General features: G+C 37.5%; 2 protein-coding genes across 4 annotated transcripts; both read right to left on the bottom strand.

Annotated features, from left to right (window-relative positions):
• Positions 1-912: 912 nt before the first annotated feature.
• phlda1 (pleckstrin homology-like domain, family A, member 1) lies at positions 913-4,115 on the bottom strand. The gene has a single exon (XM_067390820.1). The coding sequence runs from the start codon at positions 3,976-3,978 to the stop codon at positions 3,544-3,546; it is 435 nt and encodes a 144-aa protein (XP_067246921.1). The 5' UTR covers positions 3,979-4,115; the 3' UTR covers positions 913-3,543.
• Positions 4,116-6,063: 1,948 nt separating this feature from the next.
• nap1l1 (nucleosome assembly protein 1-like 1) lies at positions 6,064-22,185 on the bottom strand. 3 transcript variants are annotated; one of them, XM_067391473.1, is made up of 16 exons: positions 22,068-22,185; positions 19,427-19,464; positions 18,052-18,137; positions 16,622-16,724; positions 14,994-15,135; positions 14,286-14,378; positions 14,053-14,181; positions 13,093-13,164; positions 12,870-13,009; positions 12,635-12,780; positions 12,502-12,521; positions 11,966-12,088; positions 11,846-11,878; positions 11,716-11,766; positions 9,142-9,173; positions 6,064-7,433 (listed from the first exon to the last, which is right to left on the bottom strand). In XM_067391473.1, exons 2-15 carry the CDS (start codon positions 19,441-19,443, stop codon positions 9,168-9,170), a joined length of 1,161 nt encoding a protein of 386 aa, XP_067247574.1. In that variant the 5' UTR covers positions 19,444-19,464; positions 22,068-22,185; the 3' UTR covers positions 6,064-7,433; positions 9,142-9,167. The 3 variants fall into 3 exon arrangements, with proteins under 3 accessions (XP_067247574.1, XP_067247572.1, XP_067247573.1); XM_067391471.1 differs by lacking the exon at positions 9,142-9,173; XM_067391472.1 differs by lacking the exon at positions 9,142-9,173 and having other exon boundaries at positions 14,298-14,378.
• Positions 22,186-25,069: the final 2,884 nt, after the last annotated feature.

Below are 25,069 nucleotides of genomic sequence, written 5' to 3'. Positions count from 1 at the left end.
CACACTAGCTGATCACATCCCAAATCCACACTATAACATGACACTGAAGTACAGTAGTGTGATGTAATGAAGCCGTCCTCCTCTATAAAGGTCACGTGTATCCAATAACACACACACACACACATCACGGTGGTCCTCGTTCTGATTTAACGTCCGGGTTTTAATTAAGTTAGCCGGCTTCTCCGGGTGCGTTCGGAGGCGTAGACGCGTGGCCAACACTTCGTCTTACTGACAGCCCTGACAGTGAAATATTATTCTAGGAAACGGCTTCCACTTATAGCTCAAGAAGACCGGCGAGTGCTTCACAGAGCCGACGGCAGGAGTCACGAGACACACTGAAACGTGAACGATAAGGCCTGAAACGCCAGCAAACGTTGTGCAATGAATAATGCAATGCAAATATGATTTGCATTGTCAGCAACGCGCCTTCTACAACTAATTTTCAAGTCGTGGCAGAGAAAGAGTTTGAAGAAGCAACCTACACTCTGAAAAATGCTGGGTTGAAAATGGACAAACCCAGCGGTTGGGTTAAATGTTTGACCATCCTGCTGGGTAGTTTTATTGAACTCAACTATTGTTTAAAAATTACCGTATTGCTTGCTTAAAATGAACCCAAAATAGGTTGGAAAATAACATTTATTAATATGTTTAATAAATGAACATTTATTAATACGTTTAAAGAATAATTATACAATAAACTCTAAAAAATGAACCCAAGTTCTAAACATATTCCAAATTTTCTTGGGTTATTCTAAAAAATAACCCAAGTTGGGTTGAAAATGGACAAACCCAGTAATTGGGTCATTTTAACCCAGTGATTGGGTTAAATGTTTGACCCACCTGCTGGGTAATTTTAACTCAACTAAAATTTACTGTATTGCTTGCTTAAAATGAACCCAAAGTATGTTGGAAATTAACATTTGTTTAATAAATGAACATTTATTCACAAGTTTAACAAATAAGAATTAAACAATAAACATTTAATTTATTATTTATTAATTAATAAATGGTCACCTTTTGATTATTATTGTTGCCTCTAGTAATTATGTGTCTGATTTTTAATTTCTAACATATTTTGGGTTCATTTTAAACCATTTTTATTACGCTTAAATTAAATAAAACCCAGCACATTTGGCAAACATTTAACCCACTCACTGGGTTTGTCCATTTTCAACCCAACTTGGGTTGTTTTTAACCCAGCACTTTTAAGAGTGCTTGATTATTATTGTTGCCTCTAGTAATTATGTGTCTGATTTTTAATTTGCAACCTATTTAGGGATCATTTTAAACCAGCCATATAGTAATTTTTAAACAATAGTTGAGTTCAGCAGGTTTGGCAAACATTTAACCCAACCGCTGGGTTTGTCTATTTTCAACCCAACTTGTGTTGTTTTTAGAGTGTAGTAAGTGTTGATGTGTTGACATTTGCATGTGTGTAATGTTTCTGGCCAAACATTGTTCATTCTGTACCACGAAATACCAAAAATCACAGCACTAAGCAAAGACAAAGATGCAACATTCATTTGAAATGGAATGTATATTTCAAAGGTATGAAAGTGGCATTCAAATCAGCTTAAGGAACGATGCCGCTCCATCAAAAAATGTCATTTTCACACAAAGCAAACAACAGTTCAGTCACACGCAGGACTCGACAGCAGATCGTCTGGCATTTCTGATGAATCAACAACATCCAGTTCATTTCTGTCACCGTGCATTCAGCTGAGAAAAGTTTTATGTAATGCACTATTGATCAGAATACGCAGATCAACATCCTCAGTCAGGATAGAGGCCACGTTTAATTTGGTGGGAATGAAAACGGGGCTGTGAAGAGAAGACATATGAGACTTTACCAAGTGTTTTTCCCATTTCCAGTGGAACAAAATGAAAAAACTGCACATCAATCACATTTTCATTGCATCAAATATGGCGTCTACACTGACTGAGGTCAATGGCACAGGCTACGTTCATAGTTAAAATGACTGTACCTTAAGGGGCAGCTCACACAGAATGCGTTTTTCTATTTCAATGCGCTTCTTTTCCATTGTTTTTCTATGTAAATGTAACCCCTCCTGTTCGAACCGCCCTAAGCGGGACTCGAACACGGGTACGCTGGCATAGGAGGCGGGTGCTCTAACAAGGAGGCTATTCGCATTTTACGATGCAAAGACGTGTTCTGTGTGAACGGAGTAAGAGTTACGTCAAGTCAACATGATGTAGATCCACCCAATGAAATGTTTTGACAACGGTGAAGTACATTCTTTGGTTTGAATAACAACAGAAATTAGAACCAACAATGTACCTTCCAAACCAGCGTTGGATCTTCCATTCAAACCAGTTACACAAATAACAAAAAAACGAAAATCAAAAGCTTATTCTGAGATTCTGAAATGCAGCAAGTGTACTTAAAGAGACATAACCCAACATTCAGATATGCAAATAACCTGTTACAAAATATATGTACAAATAAATATCTAACCGAACGCATGTGCACAATAAACGCTGAGAGCATCTCCACTGGTCGAGCATCAGAGATCATAAATGATGGTGGTGGATCTGACAGGATCACTGGATTTCAGGAGTTTTCTGGATGTGTGACACTGCCAGGCGGTGTTGTGACTCTCAGGTGGTCTCTTTAAAATCCCTGCACCGCACATGCAGACTGCGATCTGGACCGTAACAAATTGGCCTTTCAGGTCCCCCGGAAGATATTGATTACACGTCCAGAGCCGCACGAGACAAATGAAACTGCGCTGAAATGGAAAGTGATGGTGGCACTTGTGTTCAAAACAGACAGATGGATGATGATGATGATGATGATGATGCACTAAAGGCATTTCACATTTACAACCCATAAACATATAAGAGAGACCGGGGCTAGTTGTCACACCTTTTATTTTCAGCCAGTTTCTGTATAAATACAGACTTTAAAGTATTTGCTTCAGAAATCATAGGAACAAAAGACAGTTCATTTAACATAATATATAGTGGGGCATGTTGTCACAATAGCAACCTTCCATTTTTTTGACACTAAGCAATTCTGAAACACAAATTAGGTCATTTTGACCAACAGATTTTAATTAATTACATAATGTGACAACTTGCCCCAACCTGGCATTTTTTGGAGAATGCAATCAGTTGACTCTCACCTTAATAGATCCAAGCGTGATTTTACAGATTACTAAATGATTAATTAATATATACCCTAATTTAAGACCAGATGCTTGAAAGCATCACGCATAACCACTGCTAGACAATAGGAGCGTTCATACAAACAGTTTTTCAATCAAAACCTCAATGTGACAACTTGCCCCGGCCCCCCTACTGTCTCTGAGGAGATATTCCCGGCTCGTTTATGATGGTAATTCAGCAGTGATGTCTTTCAATGCATGAAGAGCGTCTGTGCGCGCGTCCAAGTGCACAAGGTGACACCGAACCGACGTCCGCGAGCTCCTCTCTGCTGTAATGCGCATCGAGTCCCGCTTTCACACGGGAACGTCTCTTGATCTCGAGCCCTCCGGAGAGGCTCCGCGGCTATCCGGCGTCCTACTGCGCGTTTCGGACCATCTTCTGCGAGGAGACCACCAGCAGCTGCTGCTGCTTCTGTCGGCTGGACTTGACGGCCAGGATCGCCTGGCGGTTCTTGTACTGGACCATCTGGAGCGTGATCTCCGCGTTCCAGCCCTCGTCCTGCGGGCACCTGAAGTCGATCTCTCGGCCCTCAGACATCACCACCGTGAAGTACACGTACTTTCCCTTGCGCTCCACGCAGTCCACCGTCTTCATGTTGGCGAAGTGCAGCTCCTTCACCTTGCAGCCGGTGTCGGGGTGATGGTGGTGGTGGTGTTTGGGTGGGTGAAGCATCAGTCCGTCCTCGGTCAGCACGCAGCGCTTCTTCTTCCACAGCTGCAGCAGCCCGTCGCTGCGCTTCTCCAGCGCGCCCTCCTTCAGCACGCGCGCGCCGCCACCGGAGTCCAGCATCGCCTCAGATCGCGCATGAAACGAGCCTGTGAGGGTCTGGGGTTTCGGGTTGGGACTGGGGTTAGGTAGGCGGACGGACGGATGTCCCGGGTCTGCGAGGACTGTGATGATCGGGGACAGAGCGCGCACGGGGGTTTTCTTTCACGCGCGGACCGCCCACTGCATGAGTGAAGCACGCGCGCTCAACTCAGCAACATCAGCACGCGCACACACAGTCGAGTTCATCATGGATGGACTGTGTCTCAAAACCAGCCGAGGCGCCTACCTAGGCAACATTTGTGGCAATTATGCGAACATTTATAAAGAGATATTACAAATGCATAAAATCTGCAAAGCTTTATGTAAAACATAACAGCGTTAACATGTAAAATGGAAATATTTGAAGTATAAGCGATTAAATAAACTAATATCTGTATAAATATTCAATTACAATTTTAATAACGAAACATGAAATGCGTTAACATTAAAATGTGAAATTTCAGATTAAACGGTTAATACAGATAACCTATATTAAATGATTATAAAGAGTATAAAAATATATGACCATATAATGTAAAATTTAGATATAAAACTGTCCTAAAATACTTTTGTTATAGGATATATATAGATATATATAGATAGAGAGAGAGAGAGAGAGAGAGAGAGAGAGAGAGAGAGAGAGAGAGAGAGAGAGATAGATAGATAGATAGATAGATAGATAGATAGATAGATAGATAGATAGATAGATAGATAGATAGATAGATAGATAGATATGGGTCATTAATAAATAAGGTTTTTAAACGTAAAAAAAATAAATTAATGGAGATATAATTAATTTTGAAGTTTTATTAAGTGTTAACAATGACATTATGCAGTTTTTATAATCAATTAGCAATGCTTTTGTCATTTTTTCACAAGATGGACAAAATTTGTCACCAAAAAGTCATTTAGTTTAACCAAAATTTTCACTTTTACCGAATGACACTTTTGGTTATAGTACCAAATGATATTTTCAAACAATGCTAACAGGCTGATATCTAGCTAGCTAGCAAAAGAACAATCAAAATTTTATATTTAGTACAAGTTTTTAAAATATTACATCATTTTCCATGTTTTATAGCGGTTGTACCGAATGACCTGATGTTTCAGAACATGCGTATGATCAAGTGAAAACATGAATTTATCAAATATTTGAAAGAGTTAGTTACTTTGCTTCATGACCATGTGGTACTTTGCAGGTGTATGAATGATGTCACATCCTGTCACATGATATTGACAGCATGACTTGATCCAGAATGGTCCCTTTATATTGGTTACTCCGAATGACATCAATGAAATTCATTTTTCAGGCACTCTTTCTCACAAAGCAATGACTTCTACACATCATTTTAATACCATGTTGCACTATGTTGATATATGCTATAAAATCATGCCAGAATAAAAACAATATGTACATTAAAGATAATTTAATCAAAAACGAAATAGTTGTGTTGGCCTTTGGACGGTTAAACTGAATGACCTTTTGACACTTCAATCTTTAAAATACCTTTATTTGTAGAAAAATATAAATAAAACCTTTTGGATACAATAAAAGAGATCTAGTTGTACAATGACATCCAAAGTATGTGATATCTTTGCTTTTTTTTTTTTTTTTTTACTATTAAGGACTTTGGACAAAATAATGACCCGTCACGTCATTGACCAATATACCTTCTCTTCCATTACTGATTTAAACTACGAAATGAGATGATCTTGCTAGCAACATAAAGCAAATATGGTTTATTTGTTAGAAGTCATTTATAGTTTCTAATAAGTAACAGGCCTATTTGATTACTTAAATGACTGCATGTTAAAATTGATTATTTTGAGTGGTCAAATTGAATTACTTCAGGGAATTTAAACTCAACGCTGCCGCCTAGTGGAGTCAATGAATGATTACATACATTCACAAAAACTGCCAGAGCATCATAACCCTTAAATTACAACATAAATGCATTGGTTAAACTTCTAAGATTGCTAAATCCATACATAAAAATACTGGAGGAAAAAAAAAAAACCAAAAACCACTTAAACACTACATGTAAAGAAATAGACCAAGGCTTGCACATTTTACCAATTTATTTTTCATGAATATACATCCACGTACAGTTATTGAGTACATTAGTATTTTGTAGCATGGCATTTTGCTTTGACAACAGCTGCTGAGGGGAACCAGAAAGACCCCTGCTGCTTCAACCGCTCCTCAGACAGAACTAATCGATGACCCAGACGCTCGGCGCTAGATATGTGCACAGAGCCGGGGCTACGAGACACGGGATACTGCGGCGTTTGGGGTTTCTGAGTGAAAATATTGCTCTATCTGCTTCAGACCTGCTGGGCTGCGCTACGAGTGAGAGGAGACGTCAAAGACCTTCCTCTGAGTGCACACACACAAACACACACGCAGTCGGTCGCACCCCTTCACAGTGATAGGCCTGCCAAACAGAGGGTGGCGTGTCACCACGGACTCCTCAACAAACATCACTCAGGGCCGAGCTCAGAAACCAACCAATCAGAGACCAACTAGAACTGGCTCCTCGCATTCTAAGTCTAATCCTCCAATGAGGTGGTTGGGATCGTTGTAAGTGCATTCTGGGGAGATGCACGGAGCAGAGAACCCACCTGAATAACGGCAAGCCAGTTTAACGTCAAGCGCTTGGTCAAATTGACATTGGAGACGCTACTAATACATGACAATAAGTACAAAGTGCTCATAGGAAAAAAAAAACAACAACAGTCATGCAGCAGAGCGTCTACCTCCTCCTCACAGATGTGGAATGTACATCAGTCACCACCGACGGAGAACAGCAACTTTGAAGGATTGCAAAAGTCTAGCGGAAATAGTGGGACGCTTCTGTGGAATGTTTTAACCGAGAACTGATTTAGCCTGATTACACAGGGGGGGGTTTAAACTGAATGAACGAGCACCTTTGTGCCACCCTGCCGCAGAGACGCCACCGCTTTGGTTGCTCAAGAGCGTAAAGGAATCACTTTCCCTGTAAACTGGACAGTCTTTCCACAGCTGTTGTCTAAGAGCAATACAAAAGACTTCACGAGAACCCAACTAGTTTAGCAGTGAAGAAACAAGTGTCATGCTTTGAGGGATTTTCTGCATTCTAACCATTTATACAGAGAAAAAGAAAAAAAAAAAAAGAAAAAAAAAAAGGGGGGGGGGAAACAAAAAAGAAACCGGTCTAATAAAATACTATGCGTCATGAGCAACGGCTCCTGATAGGAGTTGTTTTTCTTTTTTTTGTAACAAAAATCTTGAAACCCTTTTATTTATTTTTTCAATTATTTCTACCAAGAAAAATACAAAACATTGTAAGGCGGTAAGTAACTATGTTTGTTTGAAGCCGTTACAGTGTAGGGGATCCTGAAGGAGGCGGGCGCCGCCATCACTGCTGTTTGCACTCCTCTGGGGGGTTAGCATCCTTCTGTAAAGCACCAGAAAACGAGGGAGAGTTACTTTTCATGCACATAAAACGCATTTCAATTGTAAAAGCAAAAATCACACGGCGACAAACTGAGGGACGTAGGGCCCTATGATTTCCATGATGCAGACTGAGTTTCCAGTATAACTTCACAAGCGTTTTATCACCACACCAAATACACAGAAATTCAAATAGTCTTCATGAGAACCCGTGAAAATTAAAGTACGGTTTAACTTGAAATTGTGACAGGAACACTTTACTACTGTACAGTAGAATGCATTTCTCAAAGTAATATTTTCTCAAAGCTTTCCTGTAGCTCAGTGGTTAGAGCATGGCACTAACAATGCCAAGGTCATGGGTTCGATCCCAGGGATTGCACATACTCAGATACAAATGTATAGTATAATGCAATGTAAGTCGCTTTGGATAAAAGCGTCTGCCAAATGCATAAATGTAAATGTAATGTAAATATTTAAGGAATAAATTACATTTTTCTTCCATGTTTTAAATTTTATAGCATAGCAATTTTGTTGTGCGGCACTTTTTCTAAAATACATACATTTTATTTTAATTGAACCTTAATTTAAAACTTTGTTAAACCATAATTCTAGAAAAAGTAAACAAAACAATAAGTTCCTATTATTTAATTATATATATATATATATATATATATATTGATTAGACATGCTTTTTGATTATTCATTTAATTAATCCATTAAAACAGAATCCAGACTAATTAAAATGGAACAGAATTTTGGAATAAAATAGAATTTGGGGAGAAAAACACAACTGATTACAAATTGCATTAAAGTAATGCGTTAAACTATTTTTTAACTATTAAATTGTAATTATTAAATTAAATCGTGATACTTACACAATGGATCCAGAATAATTAAAATGTAACAGAATTTTGGGAAAATAAAATGGAAAATAAAACTGATTTCATAAGGCATTAATTGTTAAGTTTTGTTTTTTTTTTTACATCATGTTAGCCTCATGGCTATTTACATGACAAACACAAAAGGTCAATATCATAAACTTACGATATTATATAAAACATTTCAACAACATAAGATAGAAAATATCAAATAGATTGGGGTAATACATTTTGAAATATTCTCATAAGGTATTCAAGTAAATTGTTCAACTTTTTCTTCTTTTTAAACTATTAAATTGTATAAGTATCATGATTTAATTATTAAATTGGATCCAGAATAATTAAAATGGAACAGAATTTGGGGGGAAAATTATTACTGATATCATAGGGAATTAAATTAATTTAACTTTAAGCCCTTAAATTGTACAAGTTTCATAATTTACTTAAAATGGAATCCAGAAAAAAATTAAAATGGGAAAAAAAAAAAAAAATTCATAGGGCCCTAGGGATGGCACAGCAATGACTGACACTGGGTTCCACCAATGGCATGACAGAACAAGTGCGGCCGGTCTTTTCCACACTCAGCGTGAAAAGAGACTCCAGCAGGGAACAAGTCAAATCAGGGTTTAATTTGGAGAGCAAACCGGATGCTTCAACATACAGAAACAATACAAATGCTAATGCCAACTCACGATGGTTAAAGAGTGGGAAAACAAGCACAACAGCGGAGCGTGTTAGTGAATTAGTGTAGGGATGGGGTGGCATGATGGGAAGGGATTCAAAACGCAACAGGAGGGTCGGGGAGGGACACACTGATTCATGAGCGTTACCTACCAGGGCAGGGTTACTACAGACATCACTTATACCTAGTGAGGAGAAATTTAGAGAGGAACTCACAAGGTGCCAAAGTGCTTGAAAAGTTAACATGTTAATTATGACGTCGCTTACAACAGTCAATATTGTCCTACTCTAAACGACTCTACAGTGATGTTTGATTAGTCAAGTGCATGCATTGAGAAAAGATGAGATGCACGGGCGGGACTTTAACATGCTGACGGATGTTGGTGAAAAACGCCTCGGGTGCCGAGAAGATAAACGTGCAGTGATGCTTCCATCTCATCCAAAGCAGTGATTTGGTTGAACATACAGCTGCGCCTTTCAGTGTGAAAGTCGTTCCGGACACTTGAAGCAACTGTCATTGTCCCAATCGGGTCAGCGCTGCATGGCCTGAAAACGTATCATTTGCATGCATTTTCAAGCCTTGCCAATTTAAGCATTCAAGCGAAAGAGAACTTGCGTGCGCTGTGTGAGAAGTTGCGTGCGCACACATACAGCTGCACATCTCAGACAGCGTGCAAATAATAAAATTCTTTCACGTCTCCTTGAGCCTAAACTGATAAATTCAAAAAGTTCTCAAAATGCCTGCCTTTGCGTGTATTCAAGTAAACAGTCGGTTATGGCTTGAGTAAGCAGTAGAGAAAGTGACAGAAACCCAATATTCCTGCTGCGATCCATGTTTTTTAAATGTTAATCACTTCCTGCTCTTCACTGAATAACTTTAATAAGGATTAACCTTTATTTAATTGGTACTGTGAAGATTACATGCAGTGTTATTTTACATTTGATTACTTTATTCAATTTCTGTACCTGAAACCTACTGTTAGACCGATCTGGAAAACTTTAAAATCAATGATTATTTCGTTTGTATCTTTGTTCTATTGCATTTATTCGTTTGTGCTAGACTTGTGCCGATATTCGGTAATGCGATAAATCGCGATAATGAATATGCACGATATTGTAATTGTCGGCACTTCAGAATACCGTAAATAATTTATTACCAATTATTAATTTTTTATAAGGCAATTAAGAATACTTTACCCATCAATCGTATAAAATGCACAACACCGCTGTATTCTGCGTCAAAAGGACACGCGCTCAGATGTAAACAATCCCAACGTGCACGAGAAGCACATGGCGGAACCAGTGAAGGAGACGAGCTGAATGAAAGTGCGCGTTCACTCTCTGACAGCAGAGGGCGCTGATGGAACAGCAGTGTGCAGCGGTTACCACGGAAACCGTGCAAACAAAGTAACTGCGCTAGTTTTTAAAATGCTTCAAACAGCCATTCATTTTTTTGTAATCTCAGTGTTGTTCATCACAGCACCAAATACTGAATACTTAAAAAAGACTTAAAAGGATATTTATTTTCAAACCTAAACATTTTTATATTTGAATCTGGACTACAACATGCCCTAATGATGAGAAATGTTCTGATTATTTGTTATTATTCAGTAAAACTTTGAAAACATACAGCTTCATTAGTTAACATGTTAATTCATTATCACTAAACTGACATAAAAATCCTTATAAAGTATAAATTATTATTAATAAAACTAACTAAGATAAAACTAACAATGATCAGTTGTGTTTCTAAACTAACATTAACAAAAAATAACACTTTCTGTAACAAATGTAGCTATTGCTCAATCTTAGTTAATGCATTAAATAGAGTAAAGAGTTCTGTTGTTCGTTATAGCCTAATTTTTTTGCATTTTAATCTGTTTGAAAATTTCAGTCAGTTGTTTTTGTAAAAAAAAAAAAAAGTTCTTAAACCTGTTAAACTATGACAAAAATGGTTTTGCAACTTATTTTAATATCGCGATAATACCGTATACCGTGATAAAAGCTTCAATTAATCGCAACATGAAAATTTGATACCATCACATGCCTAGTTTGTGCTATTGCTAGTAGTTTAAATATGTTCATTTTTTATTATTGACAGTTTACTTGTCTTTAATAATCTTTGAAATTCAAATTAGTTTTACTGCAGAACCAAATGGAATCGAGAATTGGAGAATCACTGGTATCTAAAATATTGGGTGTCCTAACCTTATTACAAAACAAGAATACATGGGTCAAAAACAATGACTATTATTCATTTTTTACTTTGTGTTGGGGCCAGTGAAAATTGAATTATTTAATTGAAAATCAAATCGAGATCTTATGAATCAGAAATGAAACAGATTGACCCTGTAGGGCAGCATATTTTCAGTATTGTCGAATGTAGTTTTGGAGCTGCACTGTATTAATTATAAATCAGAGTTAAAGGTCTGAACACTCCCGCACTGACAGCCAAACGGAGATGACACCAACACTGCAGTCATTCATCTACTCGGCAAGAAAACAATATTGGTGTTCTCAACTGCATTTCTTTCTTGAATGTACCAAAGACGGCAGTGAATAAATTAGAAAATAATAAATCGTAAATATGATTTTTGCCAGGAGAATTAGCATTTGAGGGCGAGAGAGGCGGAGATGCATGAGTGGAGGTGACAGTATGTATTCTGTATGTTGAGATCTCAGTATCAGACTGCCGTGAGGGACACTGATGGACATCTGGACTCTTACCTTGGGCTCATAGTCTGGATCGTTTTCCTCATCAGCCTCCTCTTCACCCTCCTGCAAATTACAAACACAGTTTACAAACAGTCGAGGGCATTAAGATGATTAAAAACAAGTCAAACCAATTAAGACTAACCTCATCATCAGCTTCCTCTCCCTCCTCGTCATACTGGCAACCACAACAGAAACACATAGGTCAGATGCTTGGAAATAAAGCATTTCACTTCATGACAAAGGATGCGTCTCGTTCACTCACGTCATCGTCGTCATCTTCGATGGCCTCCCCAGTGAAGTACAGCACCGCCCTGGGAACAATGCGCTCGCGAATGAAGTGACCAATCTCAAAATCTGCTGCTAACACAGCCTCTGAGTCCTCGTCCTGAACACAGCAAAAACAAACCATCAGACATTGATCTAGAACCTAAAGATCTCATGTTTACTGGAAAAAAAAAAGATTATTCACCAAGCTGAATCATCATGCATGAATGCTTAAAAATATTACAAGGAGGAATGTTTCATCATGATGCTACAGAAGAACCATTTTTGGTTACTAAAGAATCTTTCAGTAAACAGTTCTAAAAAGAACTTGCTGAGTGCACAGAACATTTTAAAATTCTAAAGAATTTTGTTGATGGAAATATTCCATAGATGTTAAAATTCTTCATGGAACCATCAATGGCAATAAACCTTTTTTAAAAAAAAAAAAAAAAAAAAAAAAAAAGAGTATCCAAATTTAGAACAAAGTGACAAAATGCTCATTAGGTTCAAGGCTAGAGAAAAAAAATTACTCACCAGTTCACCACTTTCTGGAACTGAAAAGGGTAAAGAAAAGAAAGTTTAGACCATGTCATTATCAGCAAATACTATTCTCCGTTTAACTATTATAACATGTCAAAAAAATGCTATATAGTTGAGGATTTTCTACCTTCAGGTGGAGAGAAAAAGTTGAAGAATGAATCATTGGGGACCGTCTTGGTGACCGTCCTAACTGTGCCACGTCCCTTATGTTTCTGTTTCTTCTTAATGGTTTTCAGTGTGACATTCTTGCCCTTACTCCAGTCGATCGTGCATCTGAAAACAAAGATATTCAGTCTCCAGACTCACAGGTGAACACTGGCATGTGATGCCCTCAATGGAGTAAAAGTAAAGTTGAGCCGTACCCTGTGCAGCCCATGATCTCTGGCCCGTCGAACGAGAAGGGATCGGACTCATCTGGCTCAGATCTCATTTTGTAGGTCTTTGTCAGGACTGTGTTTGTGAAGAAATCATTGGGCTCAAAGTGGAACTCTAATGTGAAACTCTGAAAAGAGACCAAACACACAAAACAATGAGTCATCTGTGAGATTAAGACGTCACACAGAAGACAACAACTTTCAGGCTCACCATTGGCTGGCCGGCGTCAGAGAATTTGACTTTAATATCTTGTAAGTGCTTGAGGATTGGTTCATCATGTTCCTGGAGAGGAAAAAAAATTTCAATTAATCTTTGTATTTGCGTTAATAAGTGCAAATTATTATAATGAAGATTGTGGATGCAAGGGACATTAACCACAGTGATTCCATTTAATATTTTGAATTAGTTTTCTAATTTTCCACTATCATTTTATAGTTAAAGATTTCCTTTTTTTTGTCTTTAGTCCATGTAGCTTTTATTCATTTTTATTTCAGTTTTAGTTAAACTAAATGAAAATGAGAAATGTTGCTTTGCAAACTACCTGAAATAAAATATATGTTTTTATTTATATTTATTTATTCATATATATATATATATATATATATATATATATATATATATATATATATATATATATATATATATATATATATATATATATATATATATATATATATATATATATATATACATATAATTTTTTTTAATTAATTCATTTAATTGTATTTATATTTGTTTTAAATACAATTAAATAAATAAAAATGAATTAATAAAAAAAAAAATATATATATATATATATATATATATATATATATATATATATATATATATATATATATATATCCCTGATTAACTAGCCTAAGTTCCAAGTTCTAATAAAACTGTGATAATCAAATTATATTTTAATCCCTAAGAGAAACCGAATACTTGGAAGGAAAGAGTCATACTATGAAAGTTGGATGCAACTGCAGTTTCATGATGCCTGTATAATTAGCTAAAAAGGCTGCAAGGTGCACTTTCACATCACTAGATGGCAGCAAAGGACCAGACCTACATTTTCCAAAGAGAAATCACTCACTGTAAAAACCCATGTTGCACGACCTGCTTTTGAACACTACTACGGTCACAACCACTCCCTCGTGAGCCCACATTTGGCTGTTCTCTCCCTACCTGCAACATTTCACTGAGAAGGTCGACGTTCTTGAAAACTGTGAGCCAGAATTCTGGGATTCCTTTAGGGTCTTCCTTTTCCTCGTCTTTCTTCTCTTCCTCCACTTTGGCCTTTTCCTTCATTTCCTCCTGATAAAGAGCCAGACAGAGTCAAGTTATGACCGAATACATCATTATACAAAGAACGATATGAGGTGGCATTTGAAGAGCATGCAGGTATGGATCACCTGTACCTGCTTACTTACTGTCAGCTCTTCCTCTTCATCTTGTTTCCACTCGCACTCCTCATCTGTGGGTTCGTACGCTGCTCTCACGATATCACTCCGCTAAAAACATGATCAAATGCATTTTTAAGTGTCAAAGCTTCCATTAAACAATAAATAGTTAATTTAAAGAATCATTATGTCCAAGCAGCGTTATTATTGTTAACTAAAACAAAATACAATGTGTATAATAGTATACTAAAATAACACTAATTGGCCAGAATAAAGTGCAAACTTTATGCTGATATTTGTACTGTAAAATTTAAATTTTCCGCAACTAAAGCCATGTTCACAGGCTTCAAAATGAACAGAAACGACCCTGACTTTTAATTGAGCCTCTCAGACATCACAACTCCACAGGGAGAGAGAGAAAGTGCTATGAGAGAGGATAAACAGCTACAGCTCAGGTTTTATTTTCTGTAAGACATCTCTTTGGCTGCTGTTTGTCTCTTGTGTCCTTGATTGACCCACAGGATCTCAGCACTGGAGAACACTCTGGTGTTTGCTGCAGTTGGAAACGCTGAAGCAGCAGGTCAATATACCCGCTTTAACATACTGTACCATCTTCTAGTGCACAACAGCAAGTAGTTTCATCTTAAACTGCATTTTTTTTTTCAAGAATACAACCAGTGTTAATCATTCTGGAGGAAAGAAATGGACAGCAGGAACGGGTCTCACCTTGTCAAAGAGAGGCTGATACAAAGCGGCGTATTTTCGCTCCAGTTCGTGGACTTCTTCGTAGAACTTTGCTTCGATGTGGGCGCATTTGACCTGGAGGTTCTTAAGAGCATTAACACGTCTCTTCACCACCTTTGGTAAGCTGCGCAGAAACCAAAACAACATTAGGACACAAGGGGCAAATGACACACTACTGGTGATTCATGAATGACTCAGAATTATACTTATGTAAGGAGCGAGTAAGAAAGCGAGTGACAGAAATAAACTTTTACATAAATTTCCAATTTTTTCCCTTTACAAGGGTAATTTTTACCTTAATAAATGTATGCATCATCTTTTATGCCAAATTCCTACATTTAATGAAATTCAGCTACAATAATAAGACACTATAGGGATGCTACCAACCCAATCAAAATCAGCCAGATACAGTGAGTACTGAAACACCACTGTTTGTTGTTTGGAGACTGCTGTGGATTTGTTTGGAACCATTATCATTTGTAAAAGAGCAAAAACAGACAATATTGACATTAGATGCTTTTGCACTGGGTAGTTATAGGAACTCAGTTATAGTAACTAGCCACCAGGGCGGTCCCCCGATAACTAAATTTTCCCCTATAGGGCCATTTTATTAGTTGAATTCGCACCGCCAGTAGGAACTTCGAAGTGAAGCAAGCCAGCTGACAGTGACAATTTAAGTGCGGCATTCAACTTTGTCAACAACTGCAGCATGTAGGATGTCGTGATCAGTTGCTGGGTGATCGTTTAAGGGGTGACGCCATGATCAGAGCTTTGTTTTTGTTGTGTGTCGTGGGTTATCATGATAATGGAGATGGAATGCAGAGGTATAAGTTATGCAATTGAAAGAGCAAAAAGGAGGGCTAAGAGACAAAATCTCCAACAAAATCTCCTCTCTGTCATTAACATTAGCTTTCTGTAGGTTTGTCTTATTGCTGTTTGCTATGTTTGTGGAGTTAATTTGTGGAGTTAGTTTGCGGAGTAAGTATATGTAAACTGTGTTTACACTGCTTTTTAAAAATGGCAGATGCCACCGTTTTGTATGGCATTCGTTTGGTGAATCAATGCCCACTTATATTACTGTTAGTTCTTCTTGTCCTGGTTTAGACCCTACTCTGATGTAGGAGCTAATTTAGCTCCCCAAAAGGCATTCCTAAAATCGTTCTCAGTTCATGGAGTGCAAACAAGCCAAAAAACGGGTACTTCTGCCAATAGTCATAGGAACTATTAAAAACGTTCCTCTGGTGTGAAAGCCCCTAATATTGTATAAACCTTAACTTCCTCAATATTACATACAAACATCACATTTGTAAATTGTGCTGATATTCAGGGAAATCTCTTCAAAAAAAAAAAAAAAAAAAAAAAACATGAATAGAGGGGCATTTTTTGCCGCAGATCAAGAATTTGTGGCATTTTCTTAAATTTTGATGGCATGCCAAGCCTCGGTTAATTTCCAACCGTGATGCAAGGTAGCAGAAACAGGATGTGCCCAAAATTAGAAACATTTAATTCAGTCAGTGTTAGCAAAGTAGGGAAATCAGATGCAGCCAATGAGAAACAAGGGAGCCATTTGAAGTTGCGCTCTGCGTAACAGTGGGTGCGTTCACACGTACCTCTCCATGTACCCTGAGGGAGATCCCACGAGTCCGTCCAACCGCTCCTGCAGCGCCGCAAGAATCTGGGGGTTCTGCATCATCTGCATCGTCAGCTGACGTGCTAAAATCAGAGCAAACAAACATAGCTGTTAAATGACCAAACAATGACAAGGGGTGGAGTGTGATACCCATATTATCCAATAAACATCTCTCTTATAACTAGGGCACCTTCCTCACCAAGGGTCAAAAAAAGATGCTCTTTTCATTCCAAAAATAAAATGGCGAGCAGAGGCGAAGTCAGTGCGACAGTGCAGCAATCTTTAGAAAGCGAGCGCACATCTAATGACCGTTTTATTTTATATTAAACACGCTTTCAGCTGCACGACGGTCCAGCTGCTAAACACAGCTAAGGTCACTGAGGTTACTGATTGAGATCACGTTACCAAACATAAAAAGTGCCAGCGCAAATGTGAGCACAGCCTCTTCCTAATGACTGCGACCGACTGACAGTGTGCGTGTCAGCGATAAGATCCATGACAGACTCATTTAGTTTTCCTCCACAGAAGCCTAGTGAAGAATACAGCAAAGAGACTCTAAACAAAGACACTAGAAGCTCAATGATGGAGGAAGTGTTGGGAATTCAAATTCATTTTAGCAAATTGGTTTAAGAATCTTCCTGAAAGAAAGAGATGATTCTTTAAATAAAGTTCCTCTTGTACCTACCTACTTTTCACACCTTTTGTGATAAAACGTGTTTTATAATTGTTTTTGATTGTTACATATTTGCTTTATAGTTTCAAGAATCAGACATCATTGCAATGTATGACACAAACCTGGTCTGGTTGTGATGATTTGTAATGCAAACACCCAAAGTAGACCGGTCCTCTCGAATGGTAGTAACATACATCGTTTTTACTGATTAATCGGCACACGGCTGGCTTTAAGGCACTACTGGTTATCAGTAAGCATCAGTGGTGATTGATTTTAACTCCTTTGTGAATCACCATGCACCAGCAGTGGAGGATACTTCGTTTTATAGTTCTTCAAATGTTTCTCTGCTCTTAAATATAAACTTTATTGAAATAGCTATGTGCAAAAGAAATATATATATACAGATCTAAAACATGATATAAAACATGATCATACACATCTTAACACAGTTTAACGTTTGAGTGAGGTCACAAGATATACGCCATTTGAAAACTATGTTTAAAAAGACGAGTTGATTTGTCCCTTTTTTTCTTTGAATTTCTTGCAAATTATACATTTAATAAAAAAAAATAAAATAAAAAAAAGTGTCAGTGGTGATGAAAAAGCTATTTTTATATATTTTAATTTATATTAATAATTACAAAATACTGTTAATTTTCAAAATTCACTATTGGTTGACCTTTAGTTTACACAGGTAATGAGGAGGAAAACATGCATGAAAGATTCAAAGGTCATACCTTTACTGTTGTCTTCCCCAGTCTCCTCTTCCTCCACCTCTTCAACATCCTCCATATCTGCTGGGTCCATTTCAGTTTGGTCTTTACTGCAAATACACATTAAAAGGTGTCATATTATGCTTTTTTTTTTTTTAAAAAAAACATGTTCAGCTTTCTTTAGTGTGTAATGTTGCATTTTCAAAGCACAAAGTCCCTCCAGCGGGAGTTATTCTCTATAGTGTCACTGGCTCTGAACTCCCTGAAACGCCTCCATTATAGTCTTTAGTTTTCTTCCGGGAACAAACATGTCATAATACTCGCCATTTAAATAATTCCCGCCCAATGTATATGGATAAAAAGGGGCCTGGCTGAGTTAGTTAGTAAAGTCTTGAAACTGGCTGTTATGGTAAGGGGTGGGACATTTCCCCAAACACACTCAAAGCACTTGACCAAACACACTGATCCAGTCGACCAATCAGAGTCAGATCACGCTTTTCAGGGGGGGCTTCATAGACACAGGAACTAAACAGGGGTGCGTTACCCTATGGTCGCAAGTTCCGTCGTTACCAATAGAGTTCAATGGGACTTACAACCATAGCTGCTGCAACATTGTCAACAATGAGAAACATTTGTTTTTTGAACATTCAATCATGGAAACCTAGTAGACAGCAAAAACAAAAAAGGTGGTTAAACATTTACCCTACTAACTTTGTGAGTCTTGAATATTGTGCTTGCATTTGCTTTTACTGAGGTTAACATGACTTTCTCTTACGAGATCTTTTAAAAGAGCTCATATTATGAGGATCTTCTTTCAACTTAAAAGAGCTTGACTTAGTATTAAAAAAAATAGGCAACAAGAAGAAGTTTATGCTGCATTCAAGCTTTCATGTACAGCGTTAAAAGTTAAGCAGAACCTGAAGCACTCTGCACCATCCAGTTATCATATTTCGGCACAGGTGCGTGCGAAACAGCATCACATAAACGCCTCTCTTAAAAGACAGGAAGTTCCTGTGGTGAACAACAGGTGTACTGCAGCTATCGCTCGTATGACAAGTGTTGAGCGAGTGAACCCCGAGCTGTAGAGTTGCAAACACGTGTTTAGCATTGCATAGATGTTTGGGATGCCACACTGAGGACGGTTGCTGGCCCCTGGGTTTCTCACAGGGAGGAGAGAGGTTAGGACTGCAGATCAGTTCACTGGTCATGTGAGGGCTAATCAAGAATTTAGCCGAGAGGGGCGTTTGTGTGCCATTTAACGCTCAAACAACAGCCATAAAGGGATTTTAGCTGGGAACGTGAATCCAATAAGCTGTCAAACTGGGCAATGACACTTGATCAAACAATTACTGACAAGAGTCTAAAATAAAAGCTATTTAATAGACAAACAAGCACTTACTTGTCAAGATCTGCCATGTTGTTTCACCGTTTTGATTCCTAGAGGGGAAAGACAAAGAAAAATGTTAACGCTGTCCATTATGTTCAACAGCCTCAAGCCAAATTCGGTCACTGATGGCCTTATCGGTCAGGTGACAGTTTACCCGCTGTGCTGGGGTGATTGAGGCAGCAAATTTATTGACATAATGGACATTTGTCAAAAGCATCCAATCGGTGAACTGATTTTGTGGTGCAAATGTTTTGAAACTTGCACGCTCGTGCTAGAAAACTTGGCAGAAACTCAACCCCTGGGGGTTTATGAGATAGATTAGCTACAAACATCAAAGGTGTGAAGCCTCTATCTTCAGCTCTGAATCTGACTGGATCCATTTGTCAGGGCCCGGCCTGCATACGAGCAAGCTCCAACGCCTCCAAACGCAACGTCTATGAACCAGTCGGATCAAACACGACCTCGGACGCCCACATCCAGACCTCCAGCGGCAACTTCATTCATTCAAGAGCTGATCGCTACAGACAGGATGTTCTCAACCTACTCTGCTCTTCGCCTGTAGAAGATCAATAACATGAAGACCTGATACCGCCCTGGCAGCATCCATTCTTGACAGATTTGAAGGTTAATCTCTTCCTCTTTCTGTCTGCGTCAAGATCAGACAGCTGAAACCTGTCAATACAGACATATAAAGAGTTTCCCAAACAATTGCAGCAACGGATCATCTCATTTCACAACTAGACGTCACAATACCAGGACAAAGTTCCTGGCAGGTTTCCTCCAGACTCTGATAACCATTCTTCGGCAAGCCTTTAAACCTTATAAAATCTATCCAACCTGGGAGCAAAGGTTCAATGCACTGGTTAAAACCTCTGTAAGGTTCCCAAACCTTATGACCAACAAATTTCCAAGACTTCACCATGATTCACCACAGACTTTTTCATATAAATAGCAATATATTGTCTACAATGTAGACTAGAAGTGCATGACTCTTCCCACACACACACAAAAAAAAATCAATTCATTGGTATTTAATGACTGTAAGAAGCCCGTCTTGTCACTAATTAATGCACAAGTTCAAATGAAGCAGAATTATATAATCCATGCAGCAATATGCAAATGAGAGATTTTTATTTTTTAAATATTTACACATTTCAACATAACCTATCATCATTCTAAATTTCAATTTTATGAAAAAATAACAATATTTCTTTGCTAAGATGCAATGTTTTAACTATGCTTTCCTGGCAGTTTTTTTTTCCTTCAAGACTTTTCTATAACAATTAGGGTTCCATTGGTAACTAATATCTAAAAATGAGCAATATATTAGTTACAGTACTTAGCTATTCATCTTTGTTCAAATTAGTTAATAAAAAACAACTTTCTTGTTAGTTAAGGTTAATCAACTAATGTTAAGAGATAAAACTTTTGATTTTTTAAATCATTTATTAGTAAATGTTGATAAACATTAAGATTAATTAATACTTTAGAAATAGTTTATTGTTAACTAATGTTAACAAAACCTTATTGTAAAGTGTTACTAATAATTTAATATAGCAACTTTATTATTATTACTGATAATATATTCAGTATATCGTTACATTTTAGTAATGTTTCTATTAATATAGACCAAACTCGAATGCAAAAACACATAAATGTGTCAGAAACAGCAACATAACACTTGCAAAGAATAATCTAGACAGAAATACAATTTGAGAAAATGAAATATTGTATTGCTGATTGACTTCATTATTCTATCCAAGAAGAGCGCATCTGGCAACTCGCCAGCCCTCTCTCATACAGATGTGACGAATTAAACATAAAACCAACCAACTATGTCCTAAACCTACCATTTCAAACATCTGTTTAACTCTTAAACTAGGTTAATGATCTTGGATTTGATCCACGGGTCAGTGCAGTGGTCAATTCTCGCCAGGCCACATCACCACGTGTTTCCTCCACAGATCCACCGGCTAAAGCTGTTAGCAGCACAGCATCCTTATAACCAAACACTCTCAACAAGAGAAAACTTATGAAGTGACCAAAGCCATTTAGTGATTCAGCTAATTATGACAACATTAGTTTAAGCTGAATTTTAACTAGCAGTAACGTTATATACATGCGTAAACACATCAGATCGTTTTATCCTAATCGTGCTCGAACATGTGCCATATTTACCTCACCACATCAGACTTTCACTAAAAAAGACCGATTAGTCAAATTAATTGGTTTTATTTCCATTTTTCCGACAACGTGATCAGACACCCCCCCAAAAAAAACTTACCCGCCAGATCAGACCAACTATCATCATCATCCTCCAACACGAGAAAAGATGATCAAGACAACATTTATAACAACTCTAACCAATCAAGTCTGTCAACAAATAAACGTTTAAACGATAAAAACGCAGTTTGATTAGTTTGCTCAACGGTTAAACTCGGATTTAAACGATATTTAAAAAACGAACAGCCATTTTCATCTCCATCATGGAGGAGTCTGTCTCAATGGCTGCTGACTGAACGGTTAGCTCACGCGCTAAATATCCAACTCTAACGACTTTAATCTCGTCTCAAGTGTTATTTTATCTTCTAGTATGAGCGAAAAGACGTTTATAAACACGGACATTCAGTCCCTCAGTGGTATATGTTCTTACCAAGAACCCGACGTGTAGAGGTCTGTCTGAGGCGGAGATGCTACTGCGCAGTGAACAGCGCGAGACTCCCGCTCTGATGGCGCTAAAAGGGGAAAAAGATCCCGCCGCGTGCGCTCATATACATCTGGCGTCAGCACGTAAAACAAGTCGCGCTCTGCTAATCCTACTACGGGGAAGGCTGGGTTCATGAATATTAATTACGTACCGTGATGTTCTGCCTGTAGGGCTATTCTCATTGGTTGGAAGGCAGACGTTGTAGCTAATTAATATTTATGAGCCCAGCCTTGGTCATAGTAGGATTCGGAAATATGCCACCAGGACAGCGGCGAGCACAAAAGGAGGGGCTGCCGGAAATGGTTTAGGGGGAATCCATTGTTCCAGAGTGGGCTGGGGTGGAGGTTCCCGCCAAAGCTTTTGCGTCGAAATATTTGACATCTGTTTAAGTTTGTTCTGTTTAATTCTGTTCTATCTATCTATCTATCTATCTATCTATCTATCTATCTATCTATCTATCTATCTATCTATCTATCTATCTATCTATCTATCTATCTATCTATCTATCTATCTATCTATCTATCTATCTATCTATCCATGTTTGTTCTGTTTGTTTTTTTATCTATCCATCATTCTATCTATCCATCCATCTATCTGTTTGTTTGTTCTGTTTGTTTTATCCATCCATCCATCCATCCATCCATCGTTCTATCTATCTATCTATCTATCTATCTATCTATCTATCTATCTATCTATCTATCTATCTATCTATCTATCTATCTATCTATCTATCTATCTATCTATCAATGTTTGTTCTTTGTTTTATCCATCCATCCATCGTTCTATCTATCTATCTATCTATCTATCTATCTATCTATCTATCTATCTATCTATCTATCTATCTATCTATCTATCTATCTATCTATCTATCCATGTTTGTTCTTTGTTTTATCTATCTATCCATCCATCTGTTTATGTTTGTTCTGTTTGTTTTATCTATCCATCCATCCATCGTTCCATCCATCTATATATCATCCATCCATATATCTGTTTGTTTGTTGTTTGTTTTATCTATCTATCTATCTATCTATCTATCTATCTATCTATCTATCTATCTATCTATCTATCTATCTATCTATCTATCTATCTATCTATCTATCTATCTATCTATCTATCTATCTATCTATCTGTTTATGTTTGTTTTATCTATCCATCCATCCATCCATCCATCATTCTATCCATCCATCGTTCTATCTATTATCATGTTTGTTCTTTGTTTTATCTATCTATCCATCCATCCATCCATCTGTTTGTTTGTTCTGTTTGTTTTATCTATCCATCCATCCATCCATCCATCCATCATTCTATCTATCTATCTATCTATCTATCTATCTATCTAGACTTTGTCCTCTGTATTTATTAAAATAAAAACAAACTTAACATTTTTTGTAACTGATTCTGTCAAAGTTTCGTAACATTTCTTGGTGTGTTAAAGCATTCCTGGCCGCTATCAAATTTGTAAGAATATAAATGGAGTCGTTGTTCTGTGCTTAGAAGAAACAGGCATGGAATGCCAGAAACCTGGAGCAAAAATGACTCGGCTTATAGAACTGAAGATTGTTTTGCAGTAAATGGCATTGAAGAAAGTGCCATATTAAACTGTGAATAAGTCCCATCAGCAAAACGCCTGTCAAAATGTTTTTGTAGAGTTTCTATAAAACCTAACGACCTTTGACTTAACTTTGTTGAGCCAGTGATCTCTGACACTATTGTTTTCTCTTTACGAAAGGTGTTGACCTGGAGTGAAAAAAGTGAAAAGATATGAAAGAAAGACAGACAACCTAACACCAAACAGACTGCAAAAACACTGAAAAAGATAATATTAAAGATCAGTAAAGCTGAAGTCAGTGCACATCTATTTATTTATTTAGACTACTTATAATAATGTTTTATTTATTTAGCATTCTCGTTGGCCTTTTAATCAGCTTATGATATGCAAATGAGCCTAGAATCTTAGATCATAGACTGTCACGATGGAGTTGCCAGAATATTGCAGCTTAGAAATTATTTAAACCTGAAAAAGAGTTGCATGACATCCTTTAATAATGCATATAATTGCATAACTATTATTTTTAATATGCACAAATACAGTCAGAGATATCAGCTATACAAAAATTGAACGTTTAAGACTGCACACTAAATGGCTGTTGCACCATTTCATTCAAATCACACATCACATCATCTGGAGAAAAACAAGCCCTTTCATTAATTCAAGGGAGGATGTTCATAGTGAGACAGCTGATATTTAATAACCTACACATGACCTTTTAATCAGCATTCACATTTCACTGCAGACCGGCACTGAGACTGATCACTTCACATCACTCCATAGGCTTCTGGGCTTTTAAAGGAATAGTTGCTTTCTTCAATAGAGGTGGATGGGATAAAAGCGTCTTCAAACTCCAAAATGGACCTTCAAGCATCATAAAAGTAGTCCGTATGACTTGTGTGCTGCATTTGAGTGTGTAAATGATGACAGAAATGAACAAACTCTTCCTTTAAAGGGACCTATAATGCCCCTTTTACAAGATGTAATATGAATGTGTGTGTGAAGTTTCAGCTCAAAATCCCCCACAGATCATTTATTATAGCTTGTTAAATTTACCCCTATTTGGGTGTGAGGCAAAAACACGCCGTTTTTGTGTGTGTGCCTTTAAATGCAAATGAGCTGCCCACTTTGCAGAAGAGGGCGGAGCTTTAACAGTTGCTCAACAACAACAAAGCTGGAGAATCTCACGCAGCCAAAATGAGGATTGTCAGTAACGGTGTTCAGCCTTACAGCCATTTGTTGTAGTCCTTAAACAGTGATTTCTGTAAAAGAAAATATCTCTCTTTGCATTGAACTTTGAGCGTCGTAACTTTGCAGATGTTGTTTATGCTCAAACAGCAACATTACACACTAACTAAAGTAAAAAAAGTGAAATCATAATCAAGGACCTCTTTAACTG

The sequence above is a fragment of the Chanodichthys erythropterus genome, chromosome 8 (genome assembly GCF_024489055.1).
Source record: "Chanodichthys erythropterus isolate Z2021 chromosome 8, ASM2448905v1, whole genome shotgun sequence".
Classification (NCBI taxonomy): Eukaryota; Metazoa; Chordata; class Actinopteri; order Cypriniformes; family Xenocyprididae; genus Chanodichthys; species Chanodichthys erythropterus.
Note: the sequence above shows the minus strand (reverse complement) of the source record. Positions and strands in the feature narration are given on the sequence as shown.